This window comes from Rhodofomes roseus (genome assembly GCF_022264815.1).
Source record: "Rhodofomes roseus strain CIRM-BRFM 1785 chromosome Unknown C8Q71scaffold_6, whole genome shotgun sequence".
Classification (NCBI taxonomy): domain Eukaryota; kingdom Fungi; phylum Basidiomycota; class Agaricomycetes; order Polyporales; family Fomitopsidaceae; genus Rhodofomes; species Rhodofomes roseus.
Genome location: NW_025952962.1, coordinates 820,009 through 837,446, shown reverse-complemented (window position 1 = coordinate 837,446; position 17,438 = coordinate 820,009). Strand labels below are relative to the sequence as shown.

Below are 17,438 nucleotides of genomic sequence, written 5' to 3'. Positions count from 1 at the left end.
ATGCGCGCGACGCGTCGCGGCTGCTCGAGTAGAGCGCGTCTCGCCATTATTCGCAGCCACCATCTCCCTCCCGCAAACATACCGCTCCTCGTCCGCGCCCTCCTCGGGCTGCGCCGACACCATTGCTCTCATCCGGCTTTCGCATGCTCTCACTCTGTTGGGCACCACCCGCCTCCCACAAGCCTGAATATGAGACCCACGCGCGTACTGTGCGTGGCAGAAAAGCCTTCAATTGCCAAATCAATCACGCAGATTCTTTCTGGGGGAAGGTTCACGACAGTACGGGACGCTTCTTGTATCTGTGTGCCCTCGCACTGATCACCGTTGAACAGCGGCAAAGCGGGAATACATACATCAGGAACTACGACTTCGACTATCCTCAGGCGAATGCCGCCTTTACAGTCACAGCTGTATCCGGACACATGTTGGAGCACGATTTCAGCTTCCAGTACTCTAAATGGACATCTTGCGACCCATTCGAGCTGTTTGAGGCACCCATCATCGCGGAAGTCAGGAAAGATGCTACGACCATCGCACAGAACCTCAAGAACGAAGCCCGCAAAGCACACCAAATCATGATCTGGACCGACTGTGACCGAGAAGGGGAGCATATTGGTTGGGAGATTGTCAAAGAATGCAGAAAGGCTAAGCCAAACGTCACCGTGACGCGAGCGCGGTTCAGTGCAATTATACCGCAGTGAGTGTTTTACGTCGCAACGGATCATCGCGCACTCAGCACGTTGCGCGATCAGGCAAATCCACAATGCAGCGCAGAATCCCATTGCGCTTGACATGGCCCAAGTGAACGCTGTGGAAGCACGTATACTACTCGACTTGAGGATTGGTGCCGCCATGTCCCGGTTACAGACGCTCAACCTTCAGCGGCGCTTCGAGGACTATGACCTAACGGAAGGGGTCATCTCGTATGGTATGTGACTGTATTTCTTTACTTCCTCGCCTCCTTAACTACTGTTCAGGACCGTGTCAATTCCCAACTCTGGGGTTTGTCGTGTCTCGGTACAACCAAGTGAAAGCTTTCAGGCCGGAGACGTTCTGGTACATCTTCCTATCTGTCTCACGACAGAATTCCGAAGGCGAGGATGAAGAAACTGTGTTCACATGGCGTCGAGGGCATCTTTTTGACTTCGACGTGGCTATGGCAATCTACGAGCACGTCCTTGACTCACCTGTGGCACGTGTAACTGAAGTAAAGAGCAAGGACACTAAAAAATGGTTCATCGCGTCCTATATTGTTCCTGCTCGTGAATGAAGCTAATTGCATGCGTAGGAAGCCTTTGCCCTTGACTACGGTAGACCTGCAGAAGGCGGGATCTCGATTGCTCCGCATGAGCCCCAAGAAAGTACTCGACGTGAGTTCTTGCTACAAGGCCTAAGATCCTCCCGATGCTAACGCCCGTGTTAGATTGCCGAGAAGCTCTACCAACAAGGTTTCCTGTCGTACCCTCGTACAGAGACCGACCGTTTCGACGCGCAATTCGATTTCATGACGCTCATCGAGAAGCAGACAGTAGACCCGGCATGGGGTGACTTTGCCACCAGGTATAGCATCGTGCATGATATGTTGCTGATCTTGTATCTCATGGTTTGCAGACTTCAGAACGGCGGCTTCAACCGACCACGGCAGGGCAGAAAAGATGACAAGGCGCACCCGCCTATTCATCCGACCGCTCACGCTGGTAACCTAGTCGGCGACGAGAAGAAAGTGTACGAATACATTACGCGTCGGTTTCTTGCGTGTTGTTCCATGGACGCCCTGGGTTGGGAGACTACAGTCGAGCTCCTCTACGGAGATGAGGAGTTCTATGCAACCGGTATGTCAGTGATTATCCGCGTTGCATTGACTTACCGTCTCTTCTCGAACAGGCCTGAGGGTGCGGGAAAGGAACTACCTCGATGTCTTCATCTACGACAAATGGTCCGACAAGGAGCTGCCTCACTTTGAGAGAGATGAAGAGTTCGCTCCTGCGGTCTGTCTCTTGAAGGACGGGCAGACAACCAAACCTCATCTTCTAACTGAGGCTGACCTCGTTACGTTGATGGATAAGAATGGCATTGGTAAGTTGAGTCTTTCCCACTGTGGAAGCTAGTCATTGACGACTGGGGTCTCCTAGGCACCGATGCCACTATCGCTCAACACATTGAGACCATCGTCAAGCGCAATTACGTGCATGAGAAAATGCAAGGGTCGATAAAGTATCTCATTCCCTCCGCGCTTGGTATCGGTTTGGTCGAAGGCTATGACTCGATTGGGTTCGAGCGAAGTCTCAGCAGACCACAGCTGCGTCGCGAGGTCAGTATGGTCGGCTAACCTGCCAAAGCGTCTAATGCCCCTTTCTGCCTACAGACCGAGCGACGTATGCTCAATATATGCGAGGGAACCATGACCAAGAACGACATGCTGGTGCAAAGTATCGAGCAGTACAAGGAAATGTACATGAGGGCACGAGCCGAGTTTGAGAGGCTTGCAACAGTACGTCATTTCTGATCTGATGATATCCTACGAGACGCATACATGCATCTCTACAGTGCGTGCATGACCGACTACGAGAAGGCGTCAACCTAGACGACGTTGGTGGTCCCGACGATGCCGGTGGAGGCGGCGGTGGCGGCGGTGGAAGAGGCGGGCGCCGAGGGCGAGGCGCAAGAGGAGGGCGCGGCGGCAGGGGCGGCAGAGGTGGCGGAGCCAATCCCGGCGACAGCAGCAGCGACGGTGGCAGCGATGGCGGTGGCGGTGGCGGTGGAAATGGCGCTCGTGGTGCTGCGAGAGGGCGAGGCACTCGCGGTGGTTCCCGGGCAGCGTCTACTGCGGCGAGGGTACCAACATCTCGGAGGGGACGAGGAGGGCGGGGCGGTGGTGCGGCTGCGGCGCCCGCTCCTGGTGCCACTATCGATGTGGACGGCTCTGACTCTGACCAATGTGAGTGTGCTTCCACATGAATCATTTCTCAGTAGCACACTGATGATTGTCCAGACTGGGATGATCCCCCTGCGGCGCCCCAACCAGCACTTCCACCCCCCGCCCCGGCGCCGAAGCCACCCTCATCGCGTGGCAGTCGTAGTACAACGGTCAAGGCACCAGAGACATCTTCCCTCGCAGCTCCCACATGCGAATGCGGGGATGTCGCCGTAGAGCGCACAGTGAAGGCCGAAACCGCCAACAAAGGCCGGCTCTTCTGGACCTGCCCCAATAACCGCAGATGCGACTTCTTCGAATGGGCAGATGGGCCGTCGAACTCGAACGCAGGTGCATCGCACTCTACGGGCGCATCACGGACCGCCTCGATCCCTACCAAGCGATCGGTTGGTAACCGGGACGCAGACCGGAAACGCTGCCTCTGTGAGCTTTCGGCCGTGCTGAAGGAGACGAAGAACGGCGCGAACAAGGGTAGAAAGTACTGGTCATGTCCGAACGAGTCGGCGAAGGCCCGATGCAAGTTCTTCGAGTGGGCGACGGACGAGGAGGTGGCGGAGGCGGAGGCTGCAAGACCGCGATACAAGACCTTCGAAAACCGTAATGAAAGCAGAAGTAATAACAACTACGGAGGCGCAGGATCTGGAGAGTGCTTCAAGGTGCGAGAGTTAACCACCGTTGCAAGTTCCATCACTGATTGTTGTCTGTTTGTAGTGTGGTCAGGAAGGTCATTGGGCAAATGGTGAGTACAATCTTATTATATCAGCGATGCACAGTACTAAAATACGAAAAGCTTGCCCAAACGGTGACGGCTTCAAGTCGTCGTCCCGTACCGCGTCGACAAGCAGCAGAAGAGGAAGAGGAGGAGGGAGCCTTCGACGAACCGGGTCGGGTCGAAGAGGAACGAAGCGGGGCAAGAAGAGCGACTCGTTCGCCACGGACGATTGGTAACGTTTCCGAGGTATACAACCCTTGTTTTTGTGCTGTAACTGTACTCTAGTAGTCACATTGTTCTTGCTCTCGTCGCTGTTTCATCGTATTATTATCACACTACGGAACTCTCCACTCGCTCACGGATCCAGCTAATGTACTACACCAAGCATGACTCACATGATATCTACATGAGCAACAGCACTCAGCTCTCCCCGCGCTTGATCAACCTCGCTGCGCCCTCCGTCCCCGCGATCCTCTCTAGCCTCAACCAGTCATACTTCGAGTAGAGTACCTTGCACATCACGTCCGCGGCCTCGACGCCATCGTCGAGGAATGGGTAGCTCAGAAACTCGGTGTAGAACTGCGCGTGTTCGGGCGGGCCGTAGAAGACGAGATTGCGGATGCCGCGGAGCTTGTACCGCCGGAAGAAGTGGAAACGCTCGCTGACGAGCAGGAAGGCTTTCTTGCCGTTGAAGAAGGCTTGACGCGCGCGAGAGATGTCTTGGTTCGTCGAGTATCTGCGGGTGAGGATGGTCAGTTGTTTGAGTGCAGCGTGGGGGGAGTGGATACGTACTCGGAGAGGACGGTGAAAGTGACGCCCAGGTTCTTCCGGAAGTGGTTCTGTACCCGGATGAAGTCGAACGAGGACGGGATAAAGATGACGGTGTTCGAGCTTTGCACCGCTGATTTGAGAATGGCCGGCAGGAGCTGCGCCGTGAAATACTGGAAGCGCTTATCTAGCTCGTCTTTGGGGTTGGTACAATCGAATTGCACGAAATTCTGCAAAACATATCAGCCAGTGCCTCTACGCAGTGATTGTGGATCACGTACTTGCTCGATGCCTTCTGGCACTTCCACGGGTTTCCAGAGTCTCTCTGTCCGGACCTTGCCCGCGACGTTATTCAAGGAGCCATTGAACAGGGCCCGCGTCTCGGGCGTTTCATACGCAGTCAACAATATGGTCTGGCGGAGGTACGCAGCGCTATGGATCTTCAGTATGGGCCCGCGATTCCAAGGAACCGAGCGACTTACTGCCCATCGAGATACCAAGGCTTGATGCGAGAAAAGTCGACGTCGTGTGACTCTTTCGGCATTTGGTTGAGGCGCGAGAAGACGAACTGCAGACCCTCGTTAGACAACGTGCATAATGCGCCTCGATGTGAGACGTACCTGAACATGGTCCCAGTTCTGCATAGTGAGCGCGTCCAACTGGTCGACGATGACCATTTCGATTGAGGACAGGAAGTCAGCGCTCCTGAGACACGCAAATGCGTTAGAACTCGCAGGCAAGGTCTAGTCTTCGTCGACGTACTTTTCCTTCTCTATCGACATCCTCAAACCTAGCGGACTCGCGATGATCAAATCGCACCCATAGAAATCCGCAAACAGCTTCACGCTCTTCCTCGTCATCTTCACCCCCATCCTGAACGCATCGTCGATGTTCCCCTTGAACATTTCAACATGATCTCTGGGATACGTCCCTGGCTCTGCGTTCGCAAGCTTGTCCACGGCGCCCTGTGGCAGACCGTACTCCGTGCTGAAACGCGAGCGGTTCTCCACCTGATATGTAGGCGAGGGCGTGTGTGCGGTGAGCGCAGTGATCCAGCGCTGCGCGAAGGACCGGAAGGGGAGGAGGATGAGCACGGAGGGCCGGGTGAAGCCTTGGTCTTGGACGTCTTCGGGTGCGGGTGTGCCCGCCTTTGATGCGTGCGCGAGGCGTTCGTTGTTCTTGAGCACCCGGCGGCGCTTTCTGCGGGGGTCGTCAGAACATTATGAGATAGATGGCCACCGACGCTCACTTTGTGATGTGGTTTAGAGCGTGCAGCGTGATGGCTTCGCGCATGCTTTGGTGCATGTCGAGAGAAGTCCGAGTAATGTAGAGATCTCGCTGGGTCGATAGCATGGAGAGCAGATCATTTTGCAACTCGACGACCTCTGCGCAGACACGGTATAAGAAAGAGAGGAAATATATGCAGTCCTGCAACCTACCTCGCGGAAGCTTGGCTTGCCGGTCCAAGAGTGGCTGCTTCACCTTGTCCAAGATCTGTTTGCCACGATCGTATCAATATGCATCCGTGTATGCGCGGAAGTAATGACGCACAGCAGTTCCGTCACTTGTTGTTGGCTTCGCGGCGCCGTCGACGTCGGGGAACGACGTAATAACAGGGCCTAATCTGCCGTGCTTGTCTCTATGCGTAGCCCAGGACTTATGGTCTACCGCATTCCGGACGGTTTCTGTTGTAAGTGTAGACTTGGCACCGAAGTGTGATTCGTATAGGTCATCGACGTTGTCTGCTGCTGTGTGAGATGAATACGTGGCCACAGAAAGCCGGACGCACGTAACGAATCCCCTTCAGCCTCCTCCGGCACTTCCTCGCCCTTTTCGTGCTCGCCCTCCTTCGAAGCTGGCTCTGGGCTTTGTGTAGTGGACGCCGAGGTCTTTTCTGCCTCTCCTGGGCCGCCAGAGGCGTCCGAGAACGAGATCGCACGACGCTTGTTCAGTCTTTCGCTCGGTTTCCCCACCACATCCTCGAATGGGTGCTTTCGTTTCCCGACTTTAGTGGCAGAGACATTAAGCAGTGTGAGAAGCTTGGTGGTCACTGTGCTGGCTTCATCAATAGCCATGGTAGCTACGAATAGTCCAGCTTGGTGAGCCTGACTTCAAGTTCTAGCCACATGCGAGCTTACCGTGGATAGTCTCGTGGTAGCTCTCTCGCGGATCGCCCTATGTTCCAGCTCACTCTTTTTTTCAGACAGACAGATATCGCTAAAAGATGATGAAGTGTCGCGGGACCGGCGAAGAGTTGCCAGTGGACTTCAGCAAGTTGTGTGTGCAGAGGCGCCCACTGCAAAACTGTGGCTGCAAACTCCCATCTCGATCGTGACCTCCGATTGCCGACGTTCTTCCGCATACCATCTGGAAAACCCTTGGATGTATGCTGCAGTTTACCCTCAACGGGTCGGTGGCGTAGTTGGTTATCGCATCTGTCTAACACACAGAAGGTCCTCAGTTCGAACCTGGGCCGACTCAGCCTTTTGCCTATCCTCTTAAAGATGAATTGACATTCCAAGTTGGCGATGATGTCGACTCGGATGTACGTAGTAGACGGGCCACATATAATGTAAGACCTTTGCAAAGGGAGCGCAGTTGTATCAGGCGCTGCATTGGCGTCGAAATTTTGGCTCTTATGCTGCTCTCAAGTGTCCATCGTGTCATTTTGTTACGCGCTCCCTGTAAGCAACAGCTTTGCAGATTTCTCTGCACTAATATTATTCAAGTTCGGACTGTATCTTGCATCAGACGACATCTACGACCGATGAGGCCTTGAGGGATTCAGTGTATCCGTGATGTGATTTGACGACACGTAAAGTAGTCTAATCAAGATGCTGCGACAGGCGATGCTAGTCCATGATGTCCGACAAAAAAGAAGGCAATATGCTATGCTTGATATGTATAGTATCCGTCCCAATCCGCTTCAACAAAGTCCAACAAATCAAAACATGAGAGCAACGAGCACCATGAACAGCAACCCGAACGTATTCACGCCGAACCCGACGGTCTGTACGGCTGAGCTCGATTTCGAGCTCCCCGTTGTCTGCGACCCCGAAGCCGAGGACGTCGAGTTTTGCTTGGCGATGGCAGACGACGGGAGGGCAACGTTCGCCCTGGTCGGCTGCGTCTCGATTCTACCGCTGCCGACCATGATCTGCACGCCCACGGACGGGACGCCGTTGACGACGACGAACAACACTGCGGGGGACTCTGTCAGTCATACCCCAGCAGAATCGGCAGGTAGCTGGTACGTACGCGCAGGCCCAGGAGCGAGAACGGCCGCGTTCGGCGGAAGCTGGCTGACGTGCAGAGTGGCGGAACCGTCCGAATTACCCGTATACGTCGACTCGAGCTGGACGTACCGCTGGCCCATGTTCTACGCTCGCGTCAGCCCTCCTCTCCTTCGCTCACCCACCGCCCCAGAGACTACTCACCATCGTATGCGTCGAGAAGCCCGTCCGAATCACGATCACGGTCGTGCTCTCCACCGCACTCACATTGCCGCCGAGGTCCTGCGCCGAGAGAGACACGTTGAAGTACGGCCCACCGTACGAGAGCTGGCTCGGCAGGCCCTGCGGCTCTGGCCGGCGCTCGTTGTAGTAGAGCGGGTAGAACTTCTCGACGCGGTACTCCGTCTTGTACGGAACGTCCGCCGCGACGTTGTAGTCCGCGTTGGGGTTCGAGCCGGCGACCATCACGGATCCTGTCGCGTGACCGTGTTAATGGGTGGCTAGGGTACAATGGAGTACATAGCAGACGTACCGTCAGGGAGGAGGGTTGCACTGGAGTGGTACATGCGTGGGATGGTGGACTCGGAGAGCCCCTCTCGAGACCACTTCTGCCCCGCTCTCGCCGAAGGGTCATAGATAATCGGGTTGAGGACGGGGTGGTCAGCAAACGACTGGTCAATAGCCCATGTGACGTTTCCGTAGCCCGCGACGCCTGTACAGCCCCGTCAGCGTTGTGTTGGCTTACAGGGAACAGTCTCATTACCGGTGCCCGCGCCGTTCAGGCAGAGAAGCTTCCCGTTCGGCAGGTAGATGAGGTTGCCCATGGACCGGACCTCGGGCAACGGGTCGTCCTCGACGTAGTTGGTCGAAACGTCGGGGGTAATCGTCACGCACGAGTCCGACGCGGGGTATTGCGCGATGTCCCAGGTCGTAACCCATCTAAAAGAAGCCACACTGTCAACGGAAGCTGGCCATGAGCGCATATATCCACTCACTGATCAGACTGGATGTTCGACCCTCCACAGAACAAGATGGTCGCCGTGTAATTATTCGCCGGGGTCAGCGGCAGCATCGCGGTACCCGCGCTGGCCGGGTACACCCTCACGGCATGGGGCATCGCACTGATCTGCGTCTCCGTGCGCGTCCTGTGGTTCAAAATGGCCGTGCCCCAGTTCGACTGCATGAGCAGATTGCCTGAGGGGAGCAGCCATGTGAGCGGGTAAAGGTTCGCGGGGAGCGTGTTCACGAGCAGGGGCGAGGTCGTAAGCCCGACTGCGGGATTGTACGGGAAGAACTCGTAGGTGGGGTTCGTCTGTCCGGCGTCGTTCACGAAGCCTCCATAGTCGCAGCCGCCAATCTGCACAGGGTGAGTAAGACGGCGGAAACTGGTGGCTGAAGTAGACGCACAATGATGATCGAGCCGTCCTCTAGTGTCTCCCTGCGGATCTCAGTCAACTTTTAAGAACCAGGGAGGACACATGCGGCTTACAGAGAAGGGTACCACCTCCGGGTTGTCATAGGCGTGTCCATGACCCAATCGCACGCTTCATCGTCACAGGGATTAAGCAGACTGCAGACCATACACGTCAAACACGTCAACTTTGCCGTTGCGAGGCATCGACATACCGAACACTGAAATTTTGTTGGAAAACGTTGGTAAGTGGTCACTGAAGCAACTGATTCCCTACGTACGAATGACCGCCATCGGGATCGTCGTACGGCAGACCGCCTGTTTGGCTGTCGGCCGCCAGACCGCCGTAAGTGACCGCCTGGTTTCCACCGACGTTGACCCATGTGCCGTTGCCCAGTACGCTACCTCCCTATGAGCGTCATACACATCAGTCAAGAGCCGCGGGTCACAGATGCCAGACGCACGGCACAAAAGGAGTTGGTGACAACGTCCATAGGCCGCCCGTGGTTTTCGCTCACGGAATACTCTAGAAGCGCGTATGAATGCGCGTGAGAAATGGGCCATGAACATGGATACATACCCGCTGCCCATGCCGGGTGACCATTAATCTGTGTAGGGTTGCGCTCGGTCTTGTCGACGATATATACCTTGTCTTGTGTACCGAGGAACATCTGAACGCATGCGCTTAATGTCTGAGAGCCGGTAGAAACCGCGAAGACATACCTGCTGTGCACTTGCAATACTATCGCCGACGATCTGGAAATGACCGAGGGGGGCGTCCGACACCAAGGGCTGTCCTGGTGTTGAAGCGGACACACCATGTGCGAGCGCGGCGGTAACGACGGAAATCCACGCGTACATGGTCACCAAGTGAGGGTGGTGTCAATAGAATCGACCGGAGAACGAAGGGGTATACGAGGCGAAGTCTTGCCGGAGGACCGGGGGGCGGTGGCAGGGGCAGGAAACACCGACGAGGGAGGCCAGTGGGGGCGGCCAAGCTTTATGTGCGGCCATGGTGCACGTTCGGGCGCAGGAGACGGCCGGCACCATCTTCGATCGGGCAGCTGTCACCTCTGCCGGATCGAGGACGAACAAGTCGTTCGCGCATAGGCCCCGCTCCTCGCAGCCTACGACGCCGGGCGCGACTGGCTGTAGCCTGTCCCTAATCGCAAAGGTTACATTGGCGTGGTCTGCGCGAGCGTGGCAATCATCACTTCCAGCGCGCCGCTAGAACCCTCTGTGTGGTTCAAGTGCATGAGCGCAGGTGTGGCTTGTTGAACAGCTTGGTTTAGCGGGAGGCCCATAAATAGCACGAACTAGGGAGCTGTGCGGCCATAGACAGAGAAGGTAGTAAGGCTGACCAGCGAGCAGAAGTGCCACTGCCAGCAGTGGCGGCCGAGGGCCGAATGCTTGTTCGCCCTCTGCTCGCATGGTCTTCGAGGGTGTTTGATATCCATGAGTCGGCGATGAGGAAAGCGCAGTTTTGGACATCACAAGTTGAGTCATGTAGAGCTATCTTTAGCGGGAAGCATTGCCGTGTTAATACTTTTCTCTGCAATCAGCCAGCCGTCTTCGGTGCATCCTTCAGCGTCCCAGCGCTTGCTGTTTCGATCGAGCTGGCATGCATTGACGATTGTGCGTGGTGGCCCACGGCGATATGCCCGCCTTGTACCAATTCGTACTGGGCTTTGCCTCCGCCTCGGAGAGAACCTCTTTAGTGTACCACTTGACGACGCTCAGGCTCCGCGGCCGCCTCCTGGGATTCCATGCTTTGTGCCGTGTTTCGGGCTAAGCACAAGTAGCAGAGATAGTGTGCCATGAGCCTTGATGAGATGCAGAACCAGACCCACGAGTGCCGCCTGTCAAGGACTTGAAGGAGTTGTGCGCGGTGGCAACGTTACCGAGGCGGGGGTGCATGTGATTTTGACGCACAAGACCTTCCCTATTCGGCAGAGCACCTTCCGCATCCGTCGGCGTCAGTCGTTTGCTCTCTTGAGCCTCCCTCTTTTCGCTCGGCTTTCGTGTGGTGGCCAAGTTATGGCCTCTGTACGTATTGGCGCACTGCCATATGACTTAATTGCACGTGCGTACTACAAGTGTGTCAGCGCCGCCCTCGCCACCGCCGCATTATTGCAGTGATGCCTCGCCATCAGCGAGACCAGTGTTGAGCGGTTGCTACCTCTGACTAGACTTCTGCTGAAAACTGGCAACATGTGTACCTAGAGGTGAGAATTACACTGAAAAGGCGCTTCTGTCTGAATGCCGCGTTTTCTGAAGGCTCAGACGACCCATCAACGACGTCACCAATCAGTCGCCATAGCATGATGACAGTCTACAGAAGGCCCAGCACAGTGGCAGCGGCTGAACGCGGTGCAGTGCAGTAGCTGCAGCTACACGACAACGCCACCATCGGAGGCATAACGTTGGTGAGTGGCAACTAGTGACCATTAGATCCCAGTTGGCTCCGAGGGAACTGCGGCACTGTTCGCACTACCGCCGAATGGGCCGCTGTTCTGCCTCGAGTCCATCAAATAGCCCAAAGCTCAGATGGCGACAAATCTGCCAGTTCTTCCGGCAAACCTCAGAGATTTGAGATGGCTGCGATGATTGTGGGAACAAACGCTGGTGAGTCTGTTAATGGGGTGACGTCTCGATCTTGGTTTCCTCCTTCCCCTTCGCTCAGATCTTTGAATATTCCCTTGCGAGATTGACTTGCTATGAACTTAGGACCGCATGCGTTGGCGTAACTCTCCACAAGCTCTCGCAACGAAGTCAGTCTTGCTCTTCTGCTGGCATCTGCCCTCGTTGTCAATGTCGACATTTCCCTGTGCGGAGTGCTTCCTACTATCCGACCACCTCTCCCATTCTTCCTGTCTCGTCACTACGCGGACGCTTCTCATGATTCTGACCATCAACCCATCCAATTCTCTAGTCTGTATTACATATATAACTCCGTACTCGCCCCAGCCCTGGGCTTTCTTAGCATTTCGTCCTGCGTGCACCGCGACGCCGTTCCTTTTTTCCACTCCTAATAGACACATTCTTCGGCTGGTGACAAATTTTGGTATAGTGAAATATCTTTCTGTCGAAATATCAATTACGTGCATACTATGGCCCGAACTGTCGGTGAATATGCACGGACCTTAATTCAGTAGGCCTCCGAGTCGCGAGTCTGGTGATCATAAACCGTCGGCATTATCACCGCGCATTCAGAGATGAGCTTGAGATCAATTGCGCGTAGTATAACATTTCAGTCTTGATGATGATGAATAGATCGTCGTTCGGACTGGCATATAGTACACTGCCGTCGAGCTTCCTCTCTACAAAACTGCTGCTGATAAAGTTGTGATCGCGAGCAAAATGAGTCGGCCCAGGCTCGAACTGAGGACCTTCTGTGTGTTAGACAGATGCGATAACCAACTACGCCACCAACCCATAGAAGGAGGAGGCAGCGTGCAGTTGCGCTGGTCAGAGACTTTTTCCCGAAAAGTGCATAGCGCGCTCGAGAGCCCGCGGCGTGGCCCCGGCCCGTGGGTGCCGGTGTGGCTCCGCACGTGACCGCGTTTAGCCACGGCGCGTAACGCGTAACAGCGCCTAACGCGCATTCAAGAGCCTTTCCTTTGTCCGCGACTCGCTCCCTTCACCTTTCATCGCACCCAACATCACCACCAGCCCGAGACGACAGAAAACGTTCTTCTAGTACTTGCTCGTCTACATCGTAACACTCGATCAACATGACCGAATCCACTATTCGCCCATTGAAGAGGACAAGAGTGGCAGGCGAGAGCTCGTTGAATACGGCACAGTTAGTGGCACACTCAGAGACGACAAATCTCTCGACACAAACCTCTAACTCGAGCAATGCTCACACAAAATCTATGCTTGTTGCGGTCCCACTGGACATCATTCATGAGGTAAGCCCGTTTCAGGGCTCCAGTTGAAAGTCTGTCGAGTGGCAACACTCACAACTGCGTAGATCTTCGGGTACCTCGATTCTATTGATCTGCTCAACCTCGCGCGCACGAATAAGCAATTGCGCGACTTCCTGATGTCACGAAAGAAGACAAAGGCTATGTGGCGCGTAGCGAGACAAAACCTGAACATCGAAGGGCTGCCAGACTGTCCAATATATATGAGCGAACCGGCTTACGCGAACATTACATTCGGTCACTACTGCCATGTAAGCTATCTCCCATTGATTTTAGGCCTTGATGTTGCTTACCACCGGCGCACGCCTCGATAGAAATGCTTGCGACTTGGCTTGCATGAGGTTGTCTGGGAATTCTCCGCCAGGTACTGTGCGGAGTGTCTCAAGTCACACGAAGTGTATGTTCAGCCTTTCATTTATGGATATCTCCTGACCATCACAATAGGACTTGGCCCGAGATGTACACAGACATCTACTTCACCCGCGTCCTCGGAGATAGAAGCCAGTTCAAGTGGACACACTACCTCGTCTGTGTAAGTCAGACATGTATTTCTGATATGATCCCAGCTGTAGCTCACTACATGCAGTATTCTCCGGACGGAACAAGGAAGCTGTATCCGTGTTCAGCGCGCGAGAAACTCGTCCGGGAAATCACAGAGCGAACTGAAGACGAAGACGCCATGGATGCGTATCTTGTAGATACACGAGATCTCGTCGAAACGATACAATCAGTAAGTAAAACATCCTTGTCATCGATGCGCTGTACACTCAGATCAATTCAGCAAGCAAGAGAATACCATGACTGGTATAAGAGTACGCTGTCCAAGCGGTTACAAAAGTGAGTGTTTTTGCGTTTGGGTAACATCGATTTCTCAATATTTCTCTAGTATTGTTGCAAAGCTCCGTGAGGAAGGGTGGGGTGCCGACTTGAACAAGATGTCGGAAGAGGACTTCGCCCCATTGCGGAGCTACCCCAATGTTACTATCCTGAAACCCCTGACGAACGACGGTGCGTGTCTTCTCTACATCCCGCCGGCCGTTTGGCTGACCTGTTCATAGAATGGCACGACATACGAGGCCACATAATCGCCGGGCTCGAACAATACAGGGAGGCGCGCATCCGTAGAGAACGCCCTGCGATCCTTCGCGCGCGCCTGAGTGACCTGCGCCGGGTCGTTTGCGAGCTGCAACTCGGCACTCGAGGGTATCGTACGCCCGAAACTGAGTACGGCCCACAGTTCGCAGACATTGCTTTGATGCCCGAGTTCCGCGCGCTAGTGGAAGCATCAATCGACGTCGAAATCAAGAGGAGCACCTTCCGAGGAGTATGCTCACAGCTTCCCGCACTCTTCGCACGGTTCAACACCAACAGGCCAGCGATACTCGCCGGCATGTTTTCTCAGCGGATCGGCCGTCCGACAAGTCCCACGGGTTGCACGAAGATCCTCGACCTGGCGATAGCGTGGTTCCATTGCGACGGCTGCAAGAGGTACCTGCACAGCCCCGGTGTATTCGCGCACCAGTGCCAGCGGCCGCACTACCGCGATACGGAGCGCGAGGAATTCGACGATCCATATGTATACGACGTAGCGGTTGCCTCGACGTTCCATGCCTGGTCGACAACGAAACTCAGGCCTGTTCTTGAGGAGGACCTCGGGGCGCTGCGATCGCTCATTGCATCATGCGGACTCGACCCGGATAGGGCCACGGCAAAGGACATGGATGCGCACGATGCGCGCGTCACATGCAATGAGATACCGGTGCCTTGGGCGCGCAAAAGCGAAGGGAGGCTCGTCATGACTTGGCGTAGGGCGGTGAGTTCCTCTCTGATGTACTGCTCGCATTGCGAACACCTCTGATGCGCTCTTCTGCAGGTCCTCTCGTTGGATATGGTGCGCGGCTGCCAGACGGTCAACTGGCGGTGCATCCGGGCCGCCGACAAACGTCGTGCTGTGCTTCTCGAGGAGAGGGCACTCCAGGCAGGACGAAAGCAGCCGGAGTACAAGTCGTTCCTGCAATGCGCGCTGTGCGACGAACCGTGGTGGCTCGTGCATGGTTCACACAGCAACTCCTTTCTCATGTCGGACCATCTGCGCACAAAGTACGTGTTTGCACAAGGACTGATTTGGAGTCGTTGGCTGGACGTTGACATATAATCTCTGCCAGACATGGTGTGCAAGTCGAGATCCTATATTCGATTCGCAACTACATGTACACGCACCCTGATGGGACGCCCGAGACGCCTGAAGTGTGGCTCCCGTTCCTGTAACTTAAATAGATGAAGGCGAACTTGGGTCAGGGATAGACCCTGATGTATAATCTATCATCAGTATTGCACGGACCATCACTTAGGAAGTAAACTGTACCTCTCGAATGTAGTAGACGGCCCTCAGTTGAACGTTGCGGTCTTGATGGTAGAACATCGCCCGTGCAAACTATCTGCGTTGGACATGTGTGCAACCTGGGCCCGAGCTCTGGACTCCGCGTACGATTCAATGGTCAATCTCTCGGACCCTGCGACTTCATATAATTGAACTCAAGTTGTTCACTGGCAGTTCCAACTTGTGACGCAGCGACTTCCGTCATACGCTCCTAATACTTCAAACCGTCCTCGAACTTCGATACCTTGTCTGCCGCCGCACCGGAATCAGCCTACTGTCTCGTAAATTGCAGGACGACAGCCGATCGGGCAACGTCCACAACTCACAATCAGCGGCCGTGTAGCGTCCGACGAAGCTCCACGGCGGCGTGCCTGGCAGCAGTGGTCCCTCGGTGCCTATCCTCCTCCCAAAAAAGCAGAATTCAATGAACGCGCAGGCACCGTTCCTGGCGTCCAGCCATCCGTCCGAGTTGTCCGGGATCGATCGAGCTCGAGGGGCATCGACGTTTTCGGAGCGGCCGCTCTGGGGTTCATGGGCGCTTCCCAGTGCGATGATTCGAATCTGGTGGATCGCGATCCCAGTGGGCGCGCAAGTACGCGTGTGGCTGCCGCTCAACCGCGCGTGTCGTACATAGCTGTCTCGAGGGTGGACGGGAGCGGAATGATAATGAAAGCGATGACGCGGGTGAGATACGCGTGTGACTGGCAGTCTGAGTGACGGCATCGCGCACAGGGCGTATTGTCCCGTGCTGTGGGATCCGGGACGCGCTGCACGCTGCTGTCAGCAGGCTCCGGAACCTGCGGTTGTTGTAAGATAGCTGTAAGCCAGCTTAGTGAAGATTGCGACGGTGGCTTCGCGTGAGTTATACTGGTAGTAGCTCCCCAGGCACCCCGTGTAGTTAATGATTAGTAGCGGCGGGCGACCGGAGGCGGCGTGTATCACAGAAGGAAAGTGTGGTGTGGTTGTTGAATGGGGCCGGAGTGCTACGGTGAATGCTCGCTTTTACTTGTGCATCCCCATCCGGTCAATCGGCCATGGGCTGCTGCGAGGGCAGACCCTGAGTGAAGGAGGATTCGCGTAGAGGGCGAGCGTCATGTGAAGATATCGAGGAGGGAGCACTTGATTGCAAGAACTCGTAATGCTGGACTTCGGTCCGGCTGTTGACATTGAGCACGCCCAAAGCGTATGTTGACAAAATATCGTCAATACCCGGCGCCCCACATCACCACTCCGCACCAGTTTCGCAGCGCTCGCGCAGGTCAAATGTTCGTGCTTAGTCATGTAGACGTTACCGTGAGCAGCTAGAATAGCACTGCTTGCGCCGGATACAACCTGTGGCTTCATTCTCCGGTCTGTTCTGCGGTCCATCGCGGAGAATACACGTAGCGCTGCACGTAGGCGGCGCAACGATGTGGCACGACGGTGTCAGGCGAGGTTTCCTGGGCGTGTTTGCCAGTGAGTAACGCTCCGAGAACAGCTGTCATTCGTGTCCAGCGCCCCGATCACACAGCCATTGCACGACTACACCGCGAGCCCTGTGCGCGCAGTGTGCACACAAAACTTCGAATAATGACCGCGCCCCGATCGATCGTCAATTGTCTCCGGCAGCGGTGGGCGGCGGTCCCAGCCCTGGCAGGAGTGTGATTGTCGCATTGTGCTTCGCAAAGGTTCGATCGCTCGAGGGTTGTCCATACTACGATCGAAGCCGCCGTCCCGGACGACAGTGCAAGTCTACGCCGACCCGATGCAAGGGCCAAGGGCAACGAGTCCCAGGCGGGTTAGCGACGCGGATTGCATGAGCATGTCTGCAGACGGGGTTGTCATGCGACAGAGCTGCGAGAAGTGGGCCTAAGGCTAGGCATTCCTCGTCCATGAGCGCAAGAGCTTTTCTGGACCGTGTAGTGATGATTGACCGTCCTGGGCGACGGTGTAGTCTTGTCCCGTCAGCGCTGCGAAGGGCGAACGATCTCTCCACTCGCCCACCCACTTGGCTCGTCCTCACGTCCTGGGAACGTGAGTGCGATCAACGAAACGACAGGGAGCCGCTCGAAAGAAACGGACCTCTGACAT

At 55.5% G+C, this 17,438-nt stretch overlaps 4 protein-coding genes and 2 non-coding genes across 6 annotated transcripts; 3 read left to right on the top strand and 3 right to left on the bottom strand.

Annotated features, from left to right (window-relative positions):
• Positions 1–57: 57 nt before the first annotated feature.
• Positions 58–3,975, top strand: C8Q71DRAFT_503927 (DNA topoisomerase). Its single transcript, XM_047918987.1, has 14 exons — positions 58–279; positions 333–697; positions 753–928; positions 978–1,233; positions 1,289–1,370; positions 1,424–1,560; positions 1,612–1,832; positions 1,885–2,076; positions 2,133–2,311; positions 2,366–2,491; positions 2,548–2,938; positions 2,993–3,591; positions 3,647–3,674; positions 3,726–3,975. Exons 1-14 carry the CDS (start codon positions 190–192, stop codon positions 3,881–3,883), a joined length of 3,000 nt encoding a protein of 999 aa, XP_047780993.1. The 5' UTR covers positions 58–189; the 3' UTR covers positions 3,884–3,975.
• Positions 3,976–3,999: 24 nt separating this feature from the next.
• On the bottom strand, positions 4,000–6,687 carry C8Q71DRAFT_503930 (digestive organ expansion factor). The gene is made up of 11 exons (XM_047918988.1): positions 6,554–6,687; positions 6,205–6,495; positions 5,967–6,157; positions 5,855–5,909; positions 5,665–5,800; positions 5,178–5,615; positions 5,036–5,120; positions 4,898–4,983; positions 4,697–4,847; positions 4,440–4,645; positions 4,000–4,383 (listed from the first exon to the last, which is right to left on the bottom strand). Exons 2-11 carry the CDS (start codon positions 6,488–6,490, stop codon positions 4,068–4,070), a joined length of 1,950 nt encoding a protein of 649 aa, XP_047780992.1. The 5' UTR covers positions 6,491–6,495; positions 6,554–6,687; the 3' UTR covers positions 4,000–4,067.
• Positions 6,688–6,822: 135 nt separating this feature from the next.
• Positions 6,823–6,896, top strand: C8Q71DRAFT_t47. Its single transcript has one exon. It is a non-coding gene; the product is annotated as a tRNA-Val (tRNA).
• Positions 6,897–7,131: 235 nt separating this feature from the next.
• C8Q71DRAFT_503907 (glyoxal oxidase) lies at positions 7,132–10,192 on the bottom strand. The gene is made up of 13 exons (XM_047918986.1): positions 9,783–10,192; positions 9,640–9,730; positions 9,524–9,585; positions 9,341–9,468; positions 9,275–9,280; positions 9,138–9,218; positions 9,056–9,086; positions 8,644–9,005; positions 8,412–8,587; positions 8,181–8,360; positions 7,853–8,121; positions 7,674–7,794; positions 7,132–7,616 (listed from the first exon to the last, which is right to left on the bottom strand). The coding sequence occupies exons 1-13, from the start codon at positions 9,918–9,920 to the stop codon at positions 7,360–7,362; spliced, it is 1,902 nt and encodes a 633-aa protein (XP_047780991.1). The 5' UTR covers positions 9,921–10,192; the 3' UTR covers positions 7,132–7,359.
• Positions 10,193–12,420: 2,228 nt separating this feature from the next.
• C8Q71DRAFT_t41 lies at positions 12,421–12,494 on the bottom strand. Its single transcript has one exon. It is a non-coding gene; the product is annotated as a tRNA-Val (tRNA).
• A 178-nt stretch (positions 12,495–12,672) lies between these two features.
• On the top strand, positions 12,673–15,297 carry C8Q71DRAFT_748688 (uncharacterized protein). Its single transcript, XM_047923153.1, has 9 exons — positions 12,673–12,973; positions 13,036–13,239; positions 13,303–13,385; positions 13,433–13,520; positions 13,575–13,718; positions 13,770–13,825; positions 13,875–13,996; positions 14,047–15,146; positions 15,209–15,297. The coding sequence occupies exons 1-8, from the start codon at positions 12,794–12,796 to the stop codon at positions 14,844–14,846; spliced, it is 1,677 nt and encodes a 558-aa protein (XP_047780990.1). The 5' UTR covers positions 12,673–12,793; the 3' UTR covers positions 14,847–15,146; positions 15,209–15,297.
• The last annotated feature ends 2,141 nt before the right edge of the window (positions 15,298–17,438 follow it).

Excerpts from the sequence above, each read along its gene's own strand:
- C8Q71DRAFT_748688 (XM_047923153.1), top strand. The coding sequence starts at position 12,794 with ATGACCGAATCCACTATTCGCCCATTGAAGAGGACAAGAGTGGCAGGC. Across the intron at positions 12,974-13,035 it reads CACTGGACATCATTCATGAG|ATCTTCGGGTACCTCGATTC; the intron begins GTAAGCCCGTTT and ends ACAACTGCGTAG. Across the intron at positions 13,997-14,046 it reads GAAACCCCTGACGAACGACG|AATGGCACGACATACGAGGC; the intron begins GTGCGTGTCTTC and ends ACCTGTTCATAG.
- C8Q71DRAFT_503907 (XM_047918986.1), bottom strand. The coding sequence starts at position 9,920 with ATGTACGCGTGGATTTCCGTCGTTACCGCCGCGCTCGCACATGGTGTG. Across the intron at positions 8,588-8,643 it reads TCGAACATCCAGTCTGATCA|ATGGGTTACGACCTGGGACA; the intron begins GTGAGTGGATAT and ends GGCTTCTTTTAG. Across the intron at positions 8,361-8,411 it reads CCTGAACGGCGCGGGCACCG|GCGTCGCGGGCTACGGAAAC; the intron begins GTAATGAGACTG and ends GGGGCTGTACAG.
- C8Q71DRAFT_503930 (XM_047918988.1), bottom strand. The coding sequence starts at position 6,490 with ATGGCTATTGATGAAGCCAGCACAGTGACCACCAAGCTTCTCACACTG. Across the intron at positions 5,801-5,854 it reads GCAAGCCAAGCTTCCGCGAG|AGGTCGTCGAGTTGCAAAAT; the intron begins GTAGGTTGCAGG and ends GTGTCTGCGCAG. Across the intron at positions 4,984-5,035 it reads AGAACTGGGACCATGTTCAG|TTCGTCTTCTCGCGCCTCAA; the intron begins GTACGTCTCACA and ends GAGGGTCTGCAG.
- C8Q71DRAFT_503927 (XM_047918987.1), top strand. The coding sequence starts at position 190 with ATGAGACCCACGCGCGTACTGTGCGTGGCAGAAAAGCCTTCAATTGCC. Across the intron at positions 2,939-2,992 it reads CGGCTCTGACTCTGACCAAT|ACTGGGATGATCCCCCTGCG; the intron begins GTGAGTGTGCTT and ends ATGATTGTCCAG. Across the intron at positions 3,675-3,725 it reads GGAAGGTCATTGGGCAAATG|CTTGCCCAAACGGTGACGGC; the intron begins GTGAGTACAATC and ends AAATACGAAAAG.